Raw genomic sequence first — 26,165 nt, 5'->3', positions numbered from 1 at the left:
AAAAAATTTCCACTAGTAAGAACTCTCAAAACATGCCAAACTATTAGCACTAATTAAATGTGTGTTTCACATTCTAATTAAAGGGGGGGAACAACTCACCCATAAGCAACTCCAGCTATGGTGCACTTCTTAAACTGCATTACATTACAGGTCAGAGTCCCAGTTTTGTCAGAGAATATGTATTTTACCTTAAAAAAAAAAAAGTTTAAAATTTCTCATTAAAATTTCAGAAGTCTTTTTATGTCAGTCTCTCACAGAGGGGGAAAAATGCCCCTTAAATAATTCTTTTTATCCATCTTGTTATATTATATGGGCACAAGGAATGCTATTAAGTGATGATTTTCTTTGCATTCATTAAGAAATATGTTTGACTTTTTTTTTTTTTTTTTTTTAGTATTTTAGCAATGAATCATTTCATGTATGAACCGTAAAGACTATCAAGATGCTGGAAAAACTGCAGCCAAACAGAAATCTGAACATGGTCTGAATTTCCACTAGAAATTGCCACTACTGTGACTTAAGATTTATGAAGCACTAAAACATCTACCAGGATTTCTCACCAAAACAATTACAGAATTAGTAAAGGCTTGTGCAATTAACTTCATATAACATCCAGATTGGTACGAAAAAGGTAATTCTGGCAGAAATGCTATTTGAAAAGAAATAGCAAATGACAAGAATACAGAATAAGAATTCTTCCTGAGCTAGTATGTAAATATGGATTACAAAGATATACATATATGTGAATGCAATATGAAGTATAAATCTAAAATTCCTGTTTGATCACTTTCATACTTTGACTTACATAGCATTAGTGATCAAGTTAACTTTTTCTTCCTTTCTGGTCAAAAGCTATGAGCAATTTTAATACTGAGAGTTTATCACTCAAAAATAACCAATACTTTACTACTAACTAGATTATATGCTGAAGGAAATCCCTTTGTGTAATACCTTATCTGAGAGCAAAATAGCTTTTAAATGTTTTTAAAACTTCGTTTACTAAAAATGGTAATTATGTGCTAACATATTTATGCAGATTATCCAAATAATTGGAAAGTAGGAGCTGTCAATTCATATGAAGTTGCCACCTATGGCAGAAGTGACAATGAATCTACGTCCCATTGAACGTATCAACAAGAAATTCAGTTTACCTGGCCAAGTTCCTCATTCAGATTCGACGTTCGAGCCATAGCAGCAGTGTCTGTGGGTTCGTAGTGCATGTCGAGATCCTTTTTTTTTTTTTTTTAAATAAAAGAAATTACTAAATGCAATTGGTAACAAGAGAATGACTGAAATTTTCTTTAACTAGTGAGTTATAACATGAAGCCACTCTCATCTCTGGCCATTCTACATCATTTCAGTTGATTTCCCTGAAAAGTCCTCAGTAGAGAATATTATATTTCACAGAAAGGGCAGGACAGCAAGGCAATTAGAGTGGATCTCTGCAATCAGGCAATCTTGAATTTTTTTCATAATTCTACCATTTTCTAGATAGGTGACATGTGGTAAAGATTAAATGAAATAATGTATGTGAAATGCTTCCTAAAGCGTCTGACACAACATAAGTACTTAATGCAGCTAAAATAAGAGCATGAACACTGCTCAAATAATGAAGATTTTTAAACCCCTAGGAAAATTACCTAAGAGATTCCATCTGGTTATACTTTCTTGGCTCTGCTTCCTTCCAGTGCATATACTTGAAAGCAGAAGGAGTGCACTTCTCAAAACCCAAACAAAAATGTACAACTTTTGTACCAATTTGTACTTGTTCTGTACCCAAACAATATGAGGCTTGACTCTTAATGCCTATAAGAATTAGTATTTTCCAGAGTACACCATTTTGTTGCCAAGTCAGGGTTAACAGATTTTTACAAGTCAAAGGAAAAGGACGAATCTGGTCTTTCCCACGCCTGCATTTCAGACTGATCTGCTTCAGTTCTGACGTAGGCTGTTGACTGGTAGGAGCCTTGATCTAAGAGGGCTATTAAGCACCTGAGCCATCTTCAAAGAGGAATGAATGGAACGGGGAGTAAGTTGGACTTTCTTGATCATCAGGTCTGATAAGGAACAGAAGGAGATGGGAAGGAGGTGATAGAAGAAAAGGCATGCAGCCGAGTTCTTTGTTTTTGTTTGAAGATTTATTCATTTTAGAGAGAGAGAGAGTGTGTGTGCGTGCTAGTCGGGGGAGAGAGAAAATCTCAGGCAAGACTCCATCCTGAGCATGGAGCCCAGTGCAGGGCTCGATCTCATGATCCTGAGATCACACCCTGAACCAAAAACCAAGAGTGGGATGCTTAACCAACTGAGTCACCCAGGCACCCTACCTGAGTTCTAATACTTTGCAAGGCTATCATTCAGAAACATGGTTAGACATTTTCCTAAGAGATCAGGTAGAACCAGTATCAAGGGGGGGGGGGGCGGCAGATACTGATCTCATTTCTACAAACGGAATTGCTGGGTGGTAAAAGACCTGTCAGCAATGTTATCGAATCTCTGTACAATAGAAAGGTGGTTGAATAGCATAAGCCTGCTGGCCTCCTCCAATACTCAAATTATGTCATTATTGGAAGCAAATATTACTTTTAAAAATCCAAGTACAAAATAATAAAGTGACTAACTAGTTATTTGATTTTCAAAATGAGTCACCTTATGATTTCTTATTGCAAAGTGGGAAACCTCAATAGGTTTTAATTGTATTTACACAAATGTTACTACATAATTTTTCAGCAACACATTTCCTGCATGAAATAAGCCACACCTGCATCTCATTTTAGATTTCTAAATTCTACTGGGCTTGTACCAATGAATTAGACAATTTGACAGGTGAGGTGGATCACTTACCATGGGAAGGTAGTGAGCAGTGGCAAAAGCATCATCAGTTATATTTCTTAACAATTCTAATATTGTTCCCTTGAAAGACTTTTAAATAATTTAAAAAGATAATGTCAAAAGATAATACCCAAATTTCCCAAAATAAAGAAAAATGAAACTTTCTGGCAGATTAAGTCTGAAGGCTTATTTAATTTACATAAATTCATTAATTTTAACTTTGGTAAAATAAAACTAAGAACAACACATTTTATAAACAAAATATTTAGGGAATAGATGTCTGGCACATTTTTCCAAGATTAAAAAAATTCAAGAATTAAAAAAATTAAGCACAGCTGAATTTGTTTACAGTGGGGGAAAAATAACCTACATGGGTATATAAAACAAGACTGACAGCCTGGTTGTACCAAGCAGTGAACAGTGTTATTTCTAGAGCACTCAATTGTTTAGGAGGCTGTTCGCTATGCTGTGAGATTCCTTTACTCTATATTACCACCGCGAGATGCTGGTAAAGCATGTTTTATCATTCCTGTCTAAAGGCCCAAGAAAATAAGTCTCAAAGAAGTCAAGTGGCTTGGCAAAGTTCATAGCACTAGTAATTATAGAACTACAACGATAATCCAGATATTTTAACTCCAAACCTCATGGTCTCCTTTCCCCAAGACTATTATATAATCCCAAATAGGTTTTCTTAACTGGAGACTTAGTTCCCCGGAATGTCTAGTCTATAAACTTGTGTGATTTTAAGATAAAGAGTTTTTGCTATTGATTTTTACATGTCAAATGAATTTGTTATTATCATATTAAAGTCAAAAATACTTTGAAATGCCATCTTGCAGTCAATAAAAGGGAAGGTATCATTAAGATTTTGTTTCTGAGAGCTCAAGGGACACTATGAGGGGACTGCCCAGCTGGTTCAGTCAGTGGAGCACGCAACTCTTGATCTTGGGGTCATGAGTTCGAGCCCCTCATTGAGTGTAGAGATTACTTAAAAAAAATTAAAATCCTTGGGGATGCCTGGGTGGCTCAGTAGGTTAAAGCCTCTGCTTTTGGCTCAGGTCATGATCCCAGGGTCCTGGGATCAAGTCCGACATTGGGTTCTCTGCTCAGCAGGGAGCCTGCTTTTCCCCCCGCCCCCGCCTGCCTCTTTGACTACTTGTGATCTCTGTCAGATAAATAAATAAAATCTTAAAAAAAAATTAAAATCCTCAAAAGACCCTATCAAAAAAAAAGACAAAACATATATTTAGAATGATGAAAAACAGTAATTCATATTTACCCAATTTATGAAGTATGCCTGGGTAAATTTCACCACTTCTAATGTAACCAGTAAGCTGATTGGAATGAGATTGTTGAAAAGGATGATGAAGGTCAAGAAATTCAGTCCAAAATTATTAGCACCACCATCTGTTGGGGGAGGTGGGAAGAAAGTCATTTATAGTTTCAAGTATTTCATTTGTGTTGACCAGAACTTCAGCATAATAGAAGTTTTCCATATTACACAACATCTCTAGATAGTTTGGTAGGAACACTGTGCTGATAGCATATCCTTATTCTCAAATACTCAAGACAGATCAGTACGTTGGTAGTACTATTAAGAACTTCATAATGGTTCTAACGAATGAAAGCACTGCCCAGTGTTTCAAATCCTGTTCCACACAGGAAGTTTAGAGATATCAGGGACAGGACTGTGGGTTTATAAATGTAAAATCTCCACTGGGCAAAATCATTTTTATGTAAATTATTAAAACCGCACCTTTGATTTATAAAGCATGCCTTAAAAGCAATCAGACAAAACAGCAGCAAAACTAATCCAAACAGTAAAAACAATGTAGGGCTGTTCCCTAGGTAAATCACACCCTGCCTCTTTGATAATGAAAATAGAACTGCTATGGCAGACACACTGTGAAGTATATGAAGAAACAAACCGATGGGAGTCATAACAGTTCTGATGTTGAAATCATAAATCAGGGTTAAAAAAAAAAAGTTGGAATAGCCACAAAACTAAAAATCAATAGGATAAAAACTGAAAAAAAAATCGATTTTGCTACAAGGTTTACTAGAATTTGTTTTCACGCTTCTGGAAATTAAGTATTTATTGGTTAAGTACTCATTAAAAGGCAATGCAAACTTATTTTCCAGAAATATTCAGGGATGATACATTAATCCTACAATAGTAAAAGGATAGATGGTCCAAAAAAATCATATTTAACAGGCTTTCCCTAAGACAAGATTACCATTAACATGGAATTTACTGCATTCATGAGTTCAAATGAAAGGATATTCAATTTAAACTTTTTATAAGCATGTGCTCTACTCCTGGTGCATTAAAGATAATCAATCTGCTTTCTTCACCAGGTAATTATCCTACCACTTGTGTTAAAATATTTTTAAAGAATGATTAACATTAATGAAAATGATATTAACATTGTATACTACTCTAGAGTGATCATTTTTAAGGATTCTGAAATTTTGGAGACTCTAGCAACATTTTACTTTCTTTTACCGGAAACTGCATTGAAACATAAAAATTAACATTTTATACTACATTTTATACTACACTAGAGTGATCATTTTTAAGGATTCTGAAATTTTGGAGACTCTAGCAACATTTTACTTTCTTTTACTGGAAAATGCATTGAAACATAAAAATTAAATGCCCAGTTATCTTGCCAACAAGGTTTTCTTTTGAGGAATGATAGGAAATCCCATCAGCATGAAACAAATGCATATTTTAATGAAAGAAAAATATAAATACAACAGGCCCTTTAATGCTTACAATTTAGGTTGAGATACCAGTCCTTTCCAGAATGCCTCCGATTCCAAACGGCGGAGCCCACAGAACAGATAAGAGACATGGCAATTAAGATACAAAATAAAATCAAAATTTGTACATTTGTAATCCGTTCCACATTTGAGAGTTTAAGTGGTGGACTTGTTGAATTCTGTAAAAAGAGACAAGATGAGCAATAAAAAAATGTGTACACATTGATTGAGTAATGTCTATTTGGTATTTTGATGAAGATGACAAAGTCCGTCACAACTCAAAATCTAGACATGGGTAGACACTTGAAAATTATACAGAAAAAAAAATCACAGCTTTAATAAGCTGTCAAATGTTAGCCATCTATTTTTTTTGCCCCTGAAGGCCAGTATACCTCAAGCCTTTTTCTAGGATATAAAATAATAATAAGAAGAGAAGGAAATAGGACTCCGTTTAGAGACATAACTTTTGCATTGTGGCGGGGAAGACGAAGAAGGCATTAACTTGACTACTGAAGCGAAGAGGGTAGAGGAGAGGCACTGGCAGCTCAGCTCAGGAAGAGAGGCAGAGAAGGTGGCCTCTGTACTCCTAACCCTTAGAAGTTACAAAATATGAAGGTCCCATTTGAAGGACCTCTGGTTTCCAGATTTCTGGTGGTGTTCAGTAATGGTTTTACTGATCACAGCAATGGGCTAAGTAGTCCCGGCTATAAAGAATAACGGAAGTCAGTCTCTTCAGCTGTGGTCGATGACAAAAACGATTATGCTAACCAAGGTATCTATAGAACAGAAAATTAAATCTGTCATAATAGATATAAAACAATAGTCGACAGAATTTATAGAGTGGTGAGGGGTAGAATCATTATGGTTATGGTGGAATCAGTAATGGTGGTTTCTTTCCATTAACAATGGCTTAACATAAAAATGTTAGCAAAAAGGGGTCAACATTTGGCTCACAAATCCATTTCTTAATTTTACAAAAAAATTAAAAGTTATAAAATTTGATCACAGTCTTAAAACAAGATTATAAGATAAATACTTTCATGTAGAGCACATCTCATGTAGAACACAGAATACTTTCATGTAGAACATGTCATTGCACAGACAATAGTATCAACAACCACTGTTAGAGTAAATGGAATTAACACAGGAAATAATTAAGAGTTCATGCATTGTTGGTCTCGAATGAAACTTTCCAGTATTGTGCACATGAGCCATTTTATGGCCCTAAACACTGAAGAACGAGATTCTGAATGTACAGAGTAGGGCTCAGGAGTCTGTGACAGATGGTCTGCTATGTTTGGGACTATTGCATAGAGAGCTACAAATAGTGCATTTTCAAGAAAATACATCCACAAGGTTTTTCATAGATAAAAAATCCCACCTGCATCAGCTTGGTGTCATGTCCAGTGTAGACAACTATTCCATGAACCCACTGTGTATTTCTCAACTGGGCGCCTCGAAGAAGAATCTGATCTGCTCCCAGGGGGACAGTGCTATGACAGATGATGTTGACATTAAAAACAACATTTTCTAAAGTGCTTAAGAATTCTACAGTTACTACAGAGTTCCAACGGAGGTTCTGCTATTAAAATAGCCAGCCCTTCTCACATTTACCTTATTTTTAGAAAAAGAAGTAATTTTCCTACCAGTACGAATAATTTGTTTTACACAAGGACAGCTGGAGAGACGCTTTTCAGTTGCTTCTCCTTACCACCAAACCAGCCATTTCCTACAACTTCACAATCCAAGATAGTAGGCAATGTTTTGGGATTCAGAGGCTAATTTTCAAACCTATTTAAGACTTTTCCTGATTTAGCAAGTCTGTTTAGGTTTCTGAGATGTTTGGAAGTGGTGAGGTTAGGGGATCTGCTCCCTCTCCCACGCCTAATTATAAATAGCTTTGTGCATAATAAGGGTTCAAAAAATAGACAAGGCAAGGTAAATACACAGATCTCATCATACATTTGCATTGCCATCCCTGGCCTATAAAGATATGTCCTGTATTTAAAATCTCTAGGGTAATTTATTACATTTGAAGATCAATTCTCCAAGAACTGTGAATAAGTTTCCAATCAATGGTAAGCATCTAAGTCTTTAACATTCCTCTGAAGTGACAGCATATTGAGGATAGCCATTCCATATAATTTAAACCACACTTTTTCATGAATGAAGGCCACGTTGGGTCTTCTGTGGGTTCTTGGTAAAACTACCCACTATGGTAGGTTGTTTGGTAGACACAACCTCACACAAAGATGTCACAAAGGTACAAGCCATCACAGATGTAGTGGGATTCTTGATGGAAATGTACTATATGAGATGTAATGGTTCAAAGCTTCCTAACACTGGGTCTTCATTTTAGTATTAAGAAAAGCAAGAAAGAAATGTCAAATATAAAGAAAAATTCATCAGAAAAATCCCCAAACTTCTGGAAGAAGAAGGGAGCCTCCTAAGAAAAGTCTCCAGAAAACACAGAACTTCTTGGCCAGTAGAGGTAACGTGAGGTTAAATCTTTCATTTTGGGGGGCTTTTTATGGCCTGGTAGGTGTCTAGAGCCAGTAACGGCTTGGGCCTTAGACCTTCAGGAACTATGCGAAGGTCACTGGCTCAGGTGAAGTCAATCCAGATGGGTGCGTAATAACCTCACCTGAAGGCCTCTACTTAAATAAACCCCTAGGAAAAAGCATATGCCTATTTAGAAAAAGAACACAGCATCTATAATTCTCATTCCTTCTGCACAACAGCATGCTTCTCAAACCCATCTGGAAGGGAACCCCCTCTCATGTATACCTCAAGATTTGGCATGCATTTCAGAGTCGGAAGGGGACCTTGGGCCTAAAGCACATTTCCAAGAAGTTCTTGGGAAGCTGCTAGGCTATGCTCTGAGGTATATAGGTGCCAACTGTTCCTTACGTATACAGTGGAGTCTAATAGGACAGCTGTCCGCTCAGCTTTTATGGTGTGGATTGGAATTAGGTACAAGCTCTTCAAAGCACCCCCCCCCCCAAAAATATTACTTTTCAATTATAATGATTCAACAAGAGTTAGTTATTAGATTTCATCAGAGTTGAAAATCAAAAATTCTGGCATTAAACAATGACTCTCATCCTTAATAATGGGATCAAAAAACACTCATTCCAAAGAAAGGGGCTCCAAGAGCTCTGGGTAATCACTATAAACGTCAAATGTGCTATAAATACAAAGGTATGTTTCCATGTTTCATATATTTTAAAGCATATTATATAAATTCTATCTGTACCCTAAATCTTGGCACGATCATACCAAGTTTTTTTTTCCACTGCGTGGATCTGCTTGGCATTGATTTTGAGGGCGAACTGATAAGAGATGGAAGCTGGCCAGTTAGGAATGTCAGACTATAGAAACATTACTTATATAAAGCGCCAACTCTATTATTAGTCTATAACCATATGTTCACTCTGTGAGGTCACTCTGTGCAAATTTTAGAACAATATATAATTACTTCACATATTACAGGAAAGCTTTTGGCGGATCTGAATGAGGGGGACAGTTTAGGGTGTATTTCAAACGTCCTTTGGAATTCAAGTACTGTAATAATGCAATTACAAAATAATGAAAGCACTGTCCATCTCTCAGGCTGGTGGAATGAACTACTGCGTTTAGCTAGCCACTACATCCACCTGGCAGGTAAGGTGTATTGTAAAGTAAAGGAGGCAGGGGAGGAGAGAGAAGGGAGGAAGAAGAGGGAAATTGGAAAGACCCACCCTTCCTGCCAAGGGCTGCTCCATTTCTGCTCCCTTTTGCTGCAAGCCTCCTCGGAAAATCTGCCTAAACCTGCTATTTTCAACTCCTCCCCCTACCTCAGATTCGCTTCATCAGGCTCCACTTGTTCTAACCAAGTTCAAGGATTTCTACGGGCTACATCCAACCATTATTTCTCAGCCTCACCGCACGTGGCCAGCAACAACAAGGACCCACTTTAGTCACTCCCTCTGCCGTGGCACGGTTTCCTCACTATCTCGGCTTCCTTCCTACCAACCTGATTTTGGTCTCTTTTGCTGGTCCCTCCTCTTATCTCATCCTTAATGAGAGTCTCAGGACAGTCCTTGGGACTCACCTTTCTATCCACGCCCTCACACCCTCAGTGATCTCTTCTACTTCCACGGCTTTAATTATCTAGGCCCGCAATTCCCACATTCACCTCATGACCCAGGCCTCTATCCCAAACTTAGGCTTACATATCCATCTGCTTCCCCGACACAAACATATGAAGTCCGAAACTGAACGGCTGAGATCCCCTCCCCCCAAGCCCTCTAATGGATTCCCATTTCACCCAGAGTAACACCCCCCAGTAGCCTTCAAAGCCTTGCATGGTCTTTCTTTTCCTACTCTTCCTTGGTGACGTCACTCCAACCACACCGGCTTCCCTGAAATTTAATAACTACTCCAGGTACTTTCCCACTTTGAGGTGATAGAATAACTAGTAATTTGCTGGGACTATTCCTTCTGCCTGAAATTCTCTCCCTTCAGATAGATGATTGGCTAACTTCCTCACTTCTCATTCCCCTGGCTCAACTGTTACCTGCTGAATGAGGCTTACTAGAACAGTCCTACCTCCAAGGTATTCCCTCCCAAGGACTCCCAATCTGCCTTGTCCTGTGCTATTTTTTTTTTCCCCAAAGCTTTTATCATGCTCTAACGCTGTATAAAATTTTCTTGTGTATCATTTTATTGTTTGTCTGTTTGCCCTTCCCTTACTGCAAGAAAAGTAAGCTCACAAGGGTATATGTATTTATCTCTGTTGTTCGTTGCAGTCTCCTTAATGCCTGTAACTAGCCTAGCCCACTAGATGCTTAATTAATACTGGTTGAATCAATGAAGGAAGAGGCAGGGAACAGAAGGGGGAAGGGAAGAAGAGCAGGAGGTAGGTAATGGCAGAGATAACTAAACAGGATAACATGGCCTAGAAAACAGCCTATGAAATGACACAGAGAAGAAGACAAGAAATTATCCAGTATCCTTGAGGGTAGACTCTAAACTCCTTGAGGCACCCACCGATCACAGATAAAGACCCAAGCCATGGAGACTGCACATAGGCCTACAACACAAGTATTCACGCCAGAAGCCTGGCATGTCCCTGAAACCATCCAGCTGTCAGTTTGGCAGGAATCCTGAGGAAGTCTTCAGCGGTGTCATATGCATGGCATTAAGAGCTACGATTTCTGCAAAAAGACTTTTGGTGGAAAGTAATATCGAAATGCTTAAGAAAGAGGATTTCAGCGTTCAGACTTAGAGTGTGAGAAAAGAGTTATGTACCTAGGCTTGGAAAACACTCAGCAACACACTTGAGACACAGTGAGTTCTGTGTTTTTATGAGGCCCAATTTTACGTACCTATGTCCTTCAAGCCTTAAGTTTCCAACAAAATCATACAGATGTCTGTTTGGACTTTCACACTCGATTCTGCCAGAAATTCTCATCAAACTGTCAATGTCTTTTATATCTGATGTTGCTGGTAAGCCCTGTTTAGAAATTTTTAAATAAGCAAAAGATTAAATGAATCACATGTGGGAGGGAAGGAGAGAGGGAATTCTGATTCATCTAGGCCTTAAGATCTAAGAAATCCTACTATTTTATGAGCAAGTCTCCCCCCTTATACAATACACTTTGCCAGATCATAATTAAGGGGATACCCTCCTCTCTGCTTGAACCCAGGAGTAAGGTAGCTTTTGTGAAAGTTGGAAAATGTTATTTGAGACCATAAATTTGTCCACCGAGATACTGTGAAGTCCTCAAAGAACTATTTGCTTCCCAAAATAAAATTAAATTAATATTTAGCAGTATAGTCTGTCTGCTGAATCTCCAAAAAAAAAAAAAAAAAAAAAAGAATGCAAACTAAATAGAATCTACAAAGAAGAGCCAGTATGTTTCTGTTCTTTTAGTCCACAGAGAAGGAAAACTCAGAAATAGTTCTTTCCTCTGGCCAACTAGATTCTACTAGCAGGAAGTGGATGGGCCCCTGCTTCCCGGGACACTCTGAGTTTGGGTGCTACGATGACCTATTTTTACCGTATCCCAACCTTCCCCCTGTCATCTTCATCCTTCACCTAGAACCCAAGAGAGTACATTTTTCAAAGTCCCTTTAAATGCCTCTTGCTTTCTGTCAGGGATGGTATGTGAAGCAAATACAGAAATCTAAAACTATTCCCTGAGATTAGCGAGACATTTAGAACAAGCAATGGAAACACTGTCTTTTCAATATGGCAAAGCCAGACTACAATCTGGTCTAGAGGAATAGGGAAAATAAATACGTGCACTCCTGTCAAAGAACTCAGAAGTACTAATATTATTATCAGTGTTGCCTATTACATAAAATATTAAAATATTGCAAAGAGCATCTAGATGATGGACCACAGTTAATCAGGCAAGTTAATCTGAGCTTTTCATTATACTTGAGGTATCATCATGGTGGCTCGATGAGAAAATATTTCCAATTGGAATTACTTCAACTCATGACAATAACAGAAATAAGCTCTTGATTCCATCTTGAGGTATCATTATACTTGAGGTATACTTGAGGTATCATCATGGTGGCTCGATGAGAAAATATTTCCAATTGGAATTACTTCAACTCATGACAATAACAGAAATAAGCTCTTGATTCCATCTAATAAATCAGCAAATAGTACATAAACCTAAATTAGATCTTACCTGCCTAATTTTCAGATTTGTTTCACCATCCAAGTTGGATGTCTCAATGTAGCACATGGCCTGGGGCTCACTGTTGTTTAAAATTGAAAAGCAAGAACATTTAGCAGGGGGAAGGAAAACATAATAATAACTTATTTAAATGCCTAGACTCACTGAAGCCTTTTGTTCTAAACAAAGCTCTAGCTGTCTAGTTTCTTGGTGATTTTCATTCTAACTGCTAAATGCTGGGAGGCAGAACCCATGCATGACCACCCATGGATCAGCTCTTCAACTAGAACGATCACAAAAAGCAATCTCCCCCCCCCCCGCCAAATCAGTACTGATTTTCAAGATAATTGAAATGATTAGATCTGTCATAGGATACCTAAATTGCTCATCCATACAGACACAACACAGACTCCATCTGAAATGTAAAGTAGTTTGTGTCCAAATTTTTCTTCAGCTCAAAAATACCAAGCGAGATTTCATGCTTGTAGCCCATGTATAAATTGGTTAAGGAAAGCGTTTGATTAGAGAACTCCAGATTGCTGCTTCTGCAAACCTGCATTTACTACCTTTTAAGAAAAGATGAATAGGATCATACGGATCATAATATTTACATTTTAAGGCTACTTTAAAAAAGTGTACGAACAGATTTTACAATGAAAGTAGATGGACACTTTTCTCCCTCTGTTCCCTTTTTCCTGCTCCTGTTCTATTTCTTAAAGTGATTTCAGAGATTCTCGTGGGAGAAAACACTGAAACTAAAGCCAGCCAACTTGGCCATCTTGCTCCTTGAGCTGAACCTAGAAGATCCCCTTCATGTCCCCCCACCCCCCAGAGTGTTTTTACGAAGTCTAGTGAGCAGAGGCTGGTGGAAGGGGTCTGTGCGTCTCTGGTCTGTCACAGGGTCTACATCCTGGACTGTTTATGTCCCTCCCCATTCCCCTTCACAAATTGACTTTAGGTGCCCAGCAATTACAAACAGGAGAATTGGCCATCAACTTGTATAACTGGATCCTCGAGTATCAGGGAAAGTGTTCTGAAGTAGTATCAATCTCATGAACACTTGGTTTTAAAAGAAACCTCACTAACATCATATAAGTAACTATAAATGTCATCTTGGGTGAGTCTAGGTCTTCAAAGTTAGAAAGGAAACATGTTGTCAGTTACAAACACCTGGAATCTTCTAATCAACTTTCAATTTGTACATGTGCAAAACAGACTAATTCCAAATTTCAGAAATGGGCATGTAGCTTATTTTTGTGGCCTGCAGATTTGTGAAAATTGCTGAAACATATGGTCATTGATCAAATATTTTACAGATACATTTTAAAGTAACTTTGCAAGTTCTTCAATTTATTCTATGAACATTTTTTTTCCCTCCTTTAAAGGCTAATACATTTTTCCCAACTGGAGAAGTTACATTTTCATTCTATCACTTCTTCAACATTTTGCCCTTTATTACTGTCACAATAGTAATTTGACTCTGGTAACTGCTGCTAATTTGTAACTTACTTATATATACATTTGAAACATAAATTGTTTTTGAAATTATAAAACATATCTTCTGATAATATAGAAGCACAATGACAAGCAAATGCTAAGTGAACGATGCAGATTCTGTATTTTGGCAATAAAATGCATTAAAATATTACTGATCAATATATCCAAAGCCATTCTCACATTAAAATGAGAAAAGCATTCTATTTTTTTTTCCCCACAAAACAATTCTTCTGGGACTTTAAATGGCTAGGAAATTAAAAAGTCAAATGGCTGACTTCTGTCTGAAGTGGGGCAAATAAAATGCATCCAAATTCAGAACATTGCTTATCCCTTAAGAAAGCTCTTACTGAAGCAGTTCTTAATAGTGTTATAAAAAAGCAGCAAAAGGTTTTAAGGAATCATGCTAGATAATAAATATTTCAGCAAATTATGATGACATCCCAAACGCAAACTACAGTCAGAGAGGCAAAGCAGGCTTTTTGATTAGTAAGTGGAGAAATGAAACAAGATGCATATCACAATACAGACACCAGTAGACAGCTGGACTTGATCGCAGTAACATGCACTCTGTCACTTGTTACAAGTAGGATAAAAATGGATCCCAAAGCATGCAGTACAAAATGTATGACATCCAGCTTTGTGCAGGGGGTCCTCTGTAAACCCTAAATGAGCCCAAATTACAGTCATGATTGCTGAAGGGGTTCCATAGGACTTACAGAAAATTTAAAATATAAGAATAAGGCAAAATTTCTCAGTAGCTTCATTTCATGGGAAGCTTCACACTGTTCAAAACAGTATCCTGGAGAGGTGTTATGCACAGCCTTAGTATTTAGGCATATTGTTAAATAAGAATATATGTTAATGATGTACAGGAAATTAAAATCTACCTTTACAGTCATGCCTCATAGCCTCCTATTGCTAACAATAGGAGCTGACTGGCCCCTCAAGGGACAAACAGCATCCAACACCATATTCATGAAAGGCTTTTAAAATATCAGTGAAACGTCTGTCTCCAAGATGTATAAACATTTTTGTGTTTTAAAGGAAGCAACATTGAGTTCAACCATCTTTGGGTGTAATTGTTGTCTGTTGTAGGGTGAGGATCCACGTACACACATCCTGTACGACTCAGTGGTTCTAACCTTGAGGACAGGCTGATGAGATCTGCTGGGAGATGTTCCCCATTGGTCACTTTCACTATCTCCCCTACTGCCACCTACAGGTCCCAGTTCAAAATAATTAAAACGGAAAAAAAAATGAAAAACAGAAAAAAGAAAAACCAAACAAATGGACAAAAGAGACAGAAAGTTTGAAATTATTATAGAAAATAATACATGTTAATAAAAATGTCTAATGCCAATTTTTTCAAAATTTATTTTGATCAGGTCTAAAGGCACAAGAAAACATGACATAGTCAAGGATTACTTGCTTTTAAGCCCAATTTTCAGTTTTTAATGTAGAACTTTTGATGGTTTTGAAGTTTATTCACAAGACTCTTTTATCAAATAAAAACATAATTTCATATAGAGAGCTACTTATTTTATAGATTTTCTTTTCTCCAATTTCTCACTCTCACGCCATCTACTCCTACCGAAGAAGGAAAGAATTATGGGAACCATGTTTTAGGCTTTTGAGAAACCAAGTATACTATACTGGTCCTCCCTACGTCGACCCACACACTAAAAAAAAGTATTAGAAATTTTCTAATTTCAAAACATTTTCAAAGTTAACTGCATTAACTTTAACGCAAAGCTATAAAGATGTGGATCTTAGGATGTTAGAAGGCATAACTGCAGCCTTTTGAGTTGTTCAATAATTAACAAAGTCTTGGTGATACATTGTCTTGGGAGGGTAAGTCGGAATGCAGGAAAGCTTTTCCAGAGGGTATGAAACAGACACGTCAGGAACCCACGTGGACCTGAATTAACAGCTTGAGTTACTTTTCTCTGTTTTTATACTTTCTAAACTCATATATGTATTTATTTGTTAGATATTAAAACCTCAGTTTCTTCATTTCAAAGCAAAAACCAATGAGACACACTAACTTTCAACAATGTTCATGCTTTAATTTCAAACTACCTCAAAGGGGGTGCACTATTAGTAATTAATAACTGAAAAATATTTGGAAATTAAAATATTATAAACTGTTGCTTATGCTCACTGTTAAATGGTGCTCACCTGTGGGCGAGAATCACCATGTCCCTCTTCTGATAGCACCAGCGTGGCATAATTAGGGTTATCAGATTAGGGATTACGTATCTCAAAATTGACCTACCCATTAGCTACTTAAATGGCAAAAAAATAGGACTTAAGGTCAAGATTCCACTTTCTGTTAAATGACGTCAAAAACATCTACCTATTTCATAAGGCTAATGTAGGTTCACAAGTGTAATGCAATACCTTTGAGAAAACAAAACAAAACAAAAAAACAAACCTGAAGGTGGGTATTTTGGCACTGAGATAGAAATATGTGACTGTAGAGGCTTTGTACTTTGAATTCTACTAAATAACTAAATGCAATGAATCAGATACTCTTTTAAAAAATAATGATCTTTGGAGCAAGTTAATCTCTGTGGATGCTCTATTAAGCTAGAGAAAATACTGGGGCACCTGGCCAGCTGAGTCGGTGGAGTGTAAGACTCTTGATCTTGGGGTTGTGAGTTTGAGCCCCACACTAGATGTAGAGATACTTAAAAATAAAATCTCAAAAAAAAAAAAAAGAAGATATAGACACCATTTTGATCTACCACATCTATAGTACACACTACAGTATCTATAAGCCACCAGTGAATGTTTTTAATGTTGGGAAATGACTCCTATAACAATGATCTAAACTTTAAGAAATTTGAGCATGGAACTTTCTGGGAACTTTCGGGGCTGGATAGGGGCAGCCGAAAAATATTTTTAAACTTTCAGAATTAAGTAGAAAGTCAGGGGAAATGTAATCAACTATCTTCATACTTCTGAGCATACAAAAAAAAATATTGTCATGGTTCATATACATGATATTCTCCATGGTAAGTTATGTCTCTATGACACACTTAAACAGGAGAACATCCTTACTTTCTTAAATTGCTGGAGTGCTTCACTATCATTTTGAACTTCGTCAGATGAAATTGAGACAGTCATTCATCTACTGCATTTATCAGCCTTTTACTTAGTAGCATAAAGGGCACGTGGTTCTTTTGGCTAGGCATTCTTAAAATTTAGAAGATTACCAAATTTAAATACAAAGGAGAGTCAGAAACTATTAGAGCTTGATCATTTACTCCATCTTTCTCATTTTTTTTAAAGATTTTATTTATTTATTTGCCAGACAGAGATCACAAATAGGCAGAGAAGCAGGCAGAGAGAGAGAGAGAGAGAGAGAGAAGAGGCAGTCTCCCTGCTGAGCAGAGAGCCCGATGCGGGGCTCGATCCCAGGACCCCGGGATCATGACCTGAGCCAAAGGCAGAGGCTTTAACCCACTGAGCCATCCAGGTGCCCCAATCTTCCTCATTTTTAAAAGATGTGAAATCAAGGCCTGAGAGATTAACTGTTTTGTTCAAAATCACAAAGCCAGGTTAAGAAAAACCCTGGTTTTCTGTAACCTCCTGAGCAAAGCTTTCTCTAGTACCTGATGTGAACGACAGTAAGTTGACTGTTAAGCTCATTCTCTCACAGGCACGTGTGGTCTGGCACCTCTACTTCAGTTTTAGATAACTCTTATTTGCTCAGTTAAGTTTCACTAACTTGTTATAAATCTAATCACTTTAAATAATGACCTGATTAAACAGATTTTGAAAAAAGGACACTGTCCATATTTATATGTGGATTTTACAAATAAAACTGTCCAAGGAAATGATGATAAACAACCTCTAAGATATTTAAAAAAAACATTTTTCTTAATTTATATTAGGACTACTTTTACAATTTTTAAATCCCAAACCATTTGAAAATCACATTCTTTAAAGGTTAACAGTGCCATATGTTCTGAATACTAATTCATGACTATCTTAAAGATGAATAAAATAGAAATTATCTTAAATTCAGCCGTAGACAGAACTTAAAAAAGCAAAACAATTTTTTTGTTGTTGTTGTTGGAAGAGTATGTCATTTCAAAGGTATGATGACAAAAAAAAAAAAAAAAAAGAAATCATTCATCCATTTCCTTGTACTAATGCACCATAAAGATCAAGGAATCTTGGAGGGATATATGAATGCATTATGAAGAAATTTATCATGAACAAGGATTGCAAGATAAAATCAATAGAACCCAATCCATGTATTATATACGAGAAATGACAGGACATGTTAGGAGTTAGTGGTCCACAGAAAAGGATCTGGACATATCCAGAGAGAGTAGACTCTTAACCGTAATTGTAACTTTTGAATTACACAATATAGTACCTATCACTTATTCTATATGGCAAGCATGAAAGAATCCGTTAAGTCCAATTGATTTTTTTTTTAATGTTTCATTCACAATCATGAAAGAGGTTTTAAATTCTTCGTTTATTCCTTATTTCCTTGGAGAAATCACAAGGTCAATGCAGGGTAGAGAAACCATCCTCTACACTGTTTGAGCATCAGTAGGTATCTCTACCTTGATGAGAGAAGTACAGTGTCAGCAGGTATAAACTCTTTGCCTTTTATTATAACTATATCTCCAACATTTACCTGAAAGAAAACTGGGAATTGGTTAATTATCTGCATTGAAAGATTGTTACAAATACACAACCCACTGTACTTAAGCATAGAATACAGTAAAAAATGGTTACTGGCAAACAAGAACCACACGTCTATATAAAATAGCATAAAGTTATTTAGGAGTGAGGGCAAGGATGGGGCAGTCCTTTAAGTTATGAACACTGTATTTTTGTTTAATCAACTAGATGACTTCTCTTAATAAATTCACCTATTTCATCCACTTAATCAACATCTCAACTTCTCATAGTCTCTCTCTATGACATAAAAATAAAAAGGAGGAACTTACCTGGTGTTATTTTTACCCTATTTAAGGAAATCTCAATGCAACCAGAAAAACCAAATTTCATACATATGATTATTACTCCTCATGAGATGACCTTACGAAATAGGTGTTAGTTATAATTTACAATTTAGGGAGGAAGAAAGGAATCTTAGCTTCTGATTTGCCTAACATCACAGTGACAGGAAGATCTTACCCTCAAACCTCTATCTGACTGTCTGCAAAGCCTGATTGTGCATAAGTAAATATAGTAAATGATATTGGTTTTTTTAAAAAAGATTATTTATTTATTTATTTGACAGACAAGGAGGCAAAGAGGCAGGCATGCAGAGAGAGAGAGTAGGAGGTAGCCTTCCCACTGAGCAGAGAGCCTGATGCAGGGCTCAATCAAGGACCCTGAGATCATGACCTGAGTGGAAGGCAGAGACTTAACCCACTGAGCCACCTAGGCGTCCCTGTATTTTATAAAAAACAACAAAAAAACAACAAAAAATAAACCAGCCTAATCTTTTCCTGGTTTTGCTACCTGGTAGCATTTTTGTGAGCATGGCCTAAAGACGAAGATGCAATAAGGCCAGAAACTCTTTAGAAGTGATTCAAGAGATAGGCTTGTCCCAGAGCTTTTAAGCAAACAATAGGACTCCAACTAAGAAAGGACTTAACCAAGTTATACTGATAACCGCTGGCACTGTATCACGGAAGTGCCTTCTCTCTTAGTAGCCAAATAAACCTACAAATAAGTTTCAATACTTAATCCAAAGAAGAAAAGCCTTTATTGTTGTTGTTGTTAAAGCCTTTTTGTTCTTTCCTTTCCTTACTTTTTCCTGAATCCCAAAACAACACTTTACTGGGGGGAAGGTCAGAACTGTGTCCTCAGTGGGCATCAAAAAAAAAACAAAAAACAAAAACAAAAAAAAACACTCTTTCAGAGGCAGCCCACCGGGTCTGCTCTACATATCTGGGGGAAGAACGCTGGGGAAGGTTGGAGGGGGTCTTGTAGTCTATGGTTCGTATGTTGGTTATTCTGGTAGGGAAGCTCGGATTCCAAAGAGATTTTATTTATTTATTTGACAGAGAGAGATCCCAAGCAGGCAGAGGCAGGCAGAGAGAGAGGGGGAAGCAGGCTCCCTGCTGAACAGAGAGCCCAACCTGGGGCTCCATCCCAGGACCCTGGGACCATGACCTGAGTGGAAAGCAGAGGCTTTAACCCACTGAGCCACCCAGATGCCCCTCCAAAGAGATTTTAGCTGCAATGATTTGAAATTGACAAATTTCCAGGAACCTTGGAATCATACATCTCCTTCCTCAAAACAGGGCAAATTGGGAAATTAAAAAACCACCACCACCACCACCATCCAGCAAGTACAGGGGTAAACTGGACTTTAATGCGTTGGGACAGTCCCCTGACAACACCTGGGATCAAGAAGTGTCAGGCCACTGGAGCGTTTAGAGACTGCTGCCCTGGCAACTTGCTCTTACACGTTCTTTAATCTCCTCTTGTGTGTTCAGGATTGCTCTCTAATTAGACGAGATGCTTCATAAAATTGGGATATTTGTCTACATTATAGTGGAAGAGTTTACTGGTTAGATGTAAAAAAAAAAAATCCCAAATTGATCCTGCTATTTTCCTAACATCTTTATTCATTCTCAAGACAAAAGCAAGGCTTGTAGTCATTAAGCTGAAGACAAAAACAGGCCATTAGCACCTTATAAGGTTTAATGTCAGGACTCAGTGGCCTGGGAAAGGCTTACTGAGAGCTGAAGTAGTTCTTGCAGGAGTATGAGGAGAGCTGGGAACTTACTTGCTCCTCGCTTATGATGCCTAGGTTTTAGATCACTTCTCGAACATATCCAGGTACCTCTCTTTCTCTTTTCTGTTCTGAGCTCCTAATGTGGCATTCACCTCTTCCCGACTGGTTTGTGCAGAAGAGTAACAGACAGAAGGGAAATTGAGATGGCAAAAATTCCTTGACCACATCTTCTCAGTGGAGAAATGACACAACAACGCAGTGTTAGTCCCCCAAATACTGAATTAAGGAGGTATTTAGGGTTTCAGGCTACTTGCCTGGAGCTTTCTCGAATCACCACAGGAGCACCTGTAACTGAGGATTATGTAAAAGGGTAGGCTTCTCAAATGGAATAGACTGATTCAAAATCTTTGTCCAGTTGTACGCCCCAGCATATTTATTCTTACTAAGGAATTTTTGGTGATATAAATTCTTAATCTGAAGAAATACATTTAAGGGTGCAAACTTCATGCACTAAAGCCGAGTTTGAAACTTGCATACAGCCCACCACTCCATGCCACATTGTGTGGATTCCTCCAAAATTCTCCACCTGCTACTGTCTCCAAAGCCTGGGAATGGTCTCAGCAGCATCTCACCTTGAAGGGCTGGCCTTGGTGGTTAAGGACAATGAAGACAGTAGCTGACTTGTCAAGCTTGGAGAAGCAGTGGCTTATATGGGGTGTTGTAATTGTGATAACCTTCTTGGAAAAGCAGACACTGGCAATTTAACCTTATACAACAGAGGGAAGGCTTCGGGGCAAAACCGGAGGGATAAACCATTCATGTCTGAGAGCTGAAGTAGGCCCATCTGTGAATGGCTGGATGTACCCTGTGCAAATCTGAAGGTCCTCTGAGGACCATTAAAATGCGGCCACAGTAGCCACACATGAGAAAAACAAAGAAAGCAAGTCCTGAACTAAAGCCCATTTGCACTATGGTTTATCATATTACTTTGGCAGGAGGATCAGACTCTTGGTTTTGGTTTATTGATTTTATTTTTAATTGCACAATATACGACATAGGCTTAAAGAAAAGACTTGCCCCACATTCTGGCTAACCCAACAAGCAAGTCTGCTTTCACGTCTGTCTGCTTAGTGTCCAGGAAACCATTTGTACGTTAGTTGATGTCTTAGTATACATGGCTCTGTTCTTTTCACCTATGATTATATTTTATGACACAGGAACCTTCATATGTCTTGCTAGCTGCTGGTAGTTCACTGCTTGGCAGAGATACTCAATGCATATTTATTGAATGAACAGTATAAAATTTTTCTCTGATGCCACAGTATTTGAAATTATAGCTTTAATGTGTCACAAAATATGCCAGAATGGAGAATGTCATCCTTTAAAAAATGCTTTCCCTATTGTTGGATATCCACATAGGCTAACTTTTCATTTTTACAAATAAAGTTACAGTAGACACTCTCGTACATGTACAGGTTTTCCCCCTTACATTATGACTATTTTCTTGGGATAAATTCCCAGAATCCCATTTTTATGGTTCTCAGGATGATGACCTAAACTGCTAATTCACATTAGTATGTGAATGAAATAGTTCATAAAGCAAAAATCCTCAAGTAAAGAATAAATATAGCCAATGAGACATCAATATTGTTTAAATTTGCCACTTTCATTACTAGGTGGAATATTATACTGAGTCTGGCTGCTTATTATATGTCTTCTTGCTAACTGCCAACTTTTATTTCCTATTTATATGACAGCAGTTTCAGTCTTTTGTTATACTTGGTACAACTATTTTCCATATGTTGCCTACTTATTAGCGGTAGTTTCTATTGTATATTTGTTTTAAATTTTATATGTTCAAATTCCAGAGACCGTGAGATCTTTCTCTTCTCCAAATATTTATTAAAGTTCTTATTCTGTTTGTAGGTTTTTCAAAAACAATGTTTTAACATTTAACTTAAGCCAGTTGAAATTTATTTTAGCATGGGATGTGAGTTAGATATAAACTGTATTATTTCCTGAAACTACAAATCTGTGATCCCAACATCATTTATTGAATAATTCTTTAATCAATGATTTTCTCTCCTTTATCACATATTAAATGGGTTTTATATCAGAGCATCCTAGTCCCTTTTCTCTATTTTTGGAGAAAATATTTTTTCATTCTATTTTTACTCTGTTCATCCATGCCTATTTTTGCAATAGATCCACACAATTTTAATAACTTTTGCTCTCCATTTTATTCATCCCTGCACACAGTTCATTTTTCCAAAATAGTCTATTTTCTCAATTGTTTATTTTTGAAATTAAGATAAATAATTTAGTCAACTCTTGAGGAAAAAATAATAATTTCTCTGGGATTATATTATATCACTATTTTGGAACAATTGATGTTTTTAGTTTTTCTGGGAGTAAGGCATATTTGCCCACTTATGTGAATCTTAAACATCCAATGTTTTGATGTTTTCTTGACAAAGGTCATGTATGTATTTTAAATTTATTTCTAAGCATCACCATGCAATGAAGAAAGAGATCTCTCACTTGTATTTTTCTAACTTGATATTGCCTGCAAAGAATGCTATTAATCTTTGAATATTTATCTTGAATTCATCATTGAACCAACTTTTATTATTCTATTTAATTAAGTATCTAATTCCAATTGTTAAGTAACATCAGCTCATTTTGGTTGGGTGACTTTTGGAGGCACTCTAAATTTTTTCCCTCTGCCTCTCAAAGTGGGATGCCCAGGTAAGGTGTGGCATTGATCTTCAAGACCACTGAGAATACTAGCAGTATGGGTAATCATGGACTGGTAATAATTTTTGTCTACGAAAAGTTGGAAGAGTTACAATAATCCACTCGGTCTTGAAATAATGAAAAAAAAAAGACATTAGAAAAATCAGATGTTCTGACAAGAGAGAAATAGAGAGAGAGAACGAATGAGCAGTGAGGAAGGGCAAAGGCAAAGGGAGAAGCAGGCTCCCCGCTGGGGGGAGAGCCAGATGCGGGGCTCCATCCCAGGACCCGGGATCATGACCTGAGCCAAAGGCAGACACCTAACTGACTGAGCCACCCAGGCACTCCCTAACAAATTAATTTAAGAGCGAAGTTTTGGATGCTTATCTCCTGACTTTATGACTGCTTATTTTCTGAACAAGCACTCTGGGTAGATGGTAAGAGACTGTTACATCAGTTTATTAGGATATGTGTTTATGCTAATTACTCAAACAATCCCAGTCACTGAAATACCTTTACCATACAATTCGCCGTACTTGATTATATCCTACCAGTCGTCTACAATGTTTAAATCCACAAGAGCCGAAGAAGAGCATAAAAGAAACCTCTTTTGAGACAGCTTTTTGAGCTTTCTCGTTTTTTACCTTGCTTCTCTGAGAGGAGACTATCACAGAAATAGGGAAAGCACAACCAAGGTATTTTCCTCCTTGTTACTTTTATGTCAAAGATCAGAGAGAGAGAGATCGTAAGTTTCCAAACATACAGAAAGGGAGATGTCAATCTCTATTTTGGCCATTGATTTAAAATCAATAAAAACACAATTAACTGAGAGGGAATCCTATTCCTGCAGGGATACAAGGTAACTATGAACATCACAAGGCAGTATTAAGGGCATAGCCTTTAACCTGCTGGGAAATACTGGAGGGCAAGTATGCTGTCTGTATCACACCTTCACTGTGCCCAGCAATCTCAGGAAACAAAATCCCTCAGGGAGAGTGGACTTGCCTCCAAAAGTCTCACCAAGTTAAAAATATTCGCTTGTGAATGACCAGAGCTAATGGTCTTCCAGGACTTAAGGAGAACTAGTAACAGTGGCTTACCTTTTGAAACTGAGGTCTGAAAAGCACCTAGATAATAACACTTATAAAATTATGACTCAGTTCACTAACCATGGTACACATCCTGTGAGCATATTAACCTCTTGATATTATGAAACTGATTTCCAGCTCATTAGAAAATAATGTTTGCTTAGCAAGCTTCTTTTAAAAAAGGAATTATGAAGGTGTAGCCATAATACAGGAATTTGAAATCAAATTTGCAAATGAAATTTCAGAACTCTGATTTTTTTTTTTTTAAATTTGGACAGCAGATGATTAAAGCAAAAAGTTTCAACACAAAAAAATTCATGGCTAAATGAAATCTATGAAAACAGTACTCAAAATTATCCTATGAAAAACAGAGAGTTCCAAATATTATTTATACAAAAATCACATCTATTAGAGTACACATCTATGCAATTCTTCTAGAACAAAATAAAAATCAATGCATACCTTTTCCCAGTGCACAATTTCCCAAGCACCATTTCTCAAAACTGGAAAGAGAAAAGGTGACATTTTTAATAACATTTTTACTACTTCCCAAAAGCCTGCCTCTGAGGAAATGATCATTTTAAATGGATAGCCTCAAAAAAATTAACTAGCAGCAATTTTTACAGGTTTAAAAATTATTTATGACAGCAAAGATGTATAAAATTATACAAAGAATTAGAAAAACCAGTGCACATTTTAGATCCCACTATGGAACTTTACTATAGATGGTAATCTCATTGGTGATACCAGGGCTTTCTTCAGTACATAGAATTTACAGGCCACAGCTGGAGGAGAGAGCCACAAAAATGATGTGAAAAGGGAGTGACAAGCTTAAAAACTATTTCAGAAGTCGTAACAGTAGCAATTTTTTTAAAGGATTTACAAGCACAAGAGAAATAGATTTCAAATTGGTTAGCAAGAATTTAACACATAAACAGATAAGGAATCTGCATCTTTATCTTTAGAATAATGTAAAATTGCAGAAGTTTCCATATTTGGTTTACAGAGAAGAAATGAAAGAAGAGAATACTATTAAATTAGGATAGAGGGGTCTTTTATTAGTGTTTTATTACTGTGTCACAGCAGTCAAATTTTTCAGTATACCTTTAGAGCACTTAGTACTTAAGAAAAGGAATAAGTCAAAGTTGGTCCACAAATTAACCTGATGTAAATTTCCTGAAGACAAAGCTAGGATTTGCTCTGTTTAATATTACATACCCTGGAAACAGCACGGTCCCTGGCACAAAGTAGTTGTACAGTAAATATTTGCAGGATGAATAATTTATAGGTATAAAACATTAGATTCAGTTTCTTTTGATATTAGAAAAGTTGAAGCCTGAGCCCTCTGAAGTAAATCACGATGATAATTATCTCCAAATGTTAAATAGCAAATCTAACATTAATGACACTGGTCTTGTGGTCAGTATTATAAATTATTTTAATGTAAATGCAATCTATTTGTGTTTCAAACTTCTTGAGCACAGGGCTCTGTCTTATTCATCTTCTCATAGAAACTCAATATCAAAACTCCTAGCACAGAAGACACTCCAATGCTTGTTAACCAAATGAATAAGTGCAACAAGGAATATCCTACAGTGTGTTTTGGTGAATAAATTTCATTAAGTTAAAAAATAATAATAATTCCAAGTTGAAGTGCTAACACTAAAATATTTCCAATATAGTATCTATACCTATAACTTTTACTTTAAAGTTTATAGTTTTTACAGTATCATACAGTTATGGGTCAAGGATTGGAACCACAGGCATCTAAAAGTTCTAATACACAAAACTCAAATCCCCACAGCATTTACCACACCGATCTCAGGAATAAACCTGCTCTTTGATGTTGTTTCC

At 36.9% G+C, this 26,165-nt stretch overlaps 1 protein-coding gene across 4 annotated transcripts in view; it reads right to left on the bottom strand.

Moving 5' to 3' along the window:
- Nucleotides 1-26,165, bottom strand: part of ATP8A1 (ATPase phospholipid transporting 8A1) — a 241,269-nt gene that overhangs the window by 151,813 nt on the left and 63,291 nt on the right. For 2 of the 4 annotated variants that reach the window (XM_059162398.1, XM_059162414.1), the window contains exons 6-14: nt 24,774-24,814; nt 18,353-18,426; nt 12,282-12,351; nt 10,965-11,092; nt 6,977-7,088; nt 5,609-5,774; nt 4,109-4,236; nt 1,152-1,229; nt 100-188 (exon numbers count right to left, since the gene is read on the bottom strand). In XM_059162398.1, coding sequence (XP_059018381.1) covers nt 100-188; nt 1,152-1,229; nt 4,109-4,236; nt 5,609-5,774; nt 6,977-7,088; nt 10,965-11,092; nt 12,282-12,351; nt 18,353-18,426; nt 24,774-24,814 — 886 coding nt within the window. Of the gene's footprint in view, nt 1-99; nt 189-1,151; nt 1,230-4,108; nt 4,237-5,608; nt 5,775-6,976; nt 7,089-10,964; nt 11,093-12,281; nt 12,352-14,908; nt 14,983-18,352; nt 18,427-24,773; nt 24,815-26,165 lie in introns of all 4 variants that reach the window. The other 2 variants (XM_059162405.1, XM_059162424.1) reach the window with 2 other exon arrangements.

The sequence above is a fragment of the Mustela lutreola genome, chromosome 1, assembly GCF_030435805.1.
Source record: "Mustela lutreola isolate mMusLut2 chromosome 1, mMusLut2.pri, whole genome shotgun sequence".
Lineage (NCBI taxonomy): Eukaryota > Metazoa > Chordata > Mammalia > Carnivora > Mustelidae > Mustela > Mustela lutreola.
This window is presented reverse-complemented; position numbering and strand designations above follow the sequence as displayed.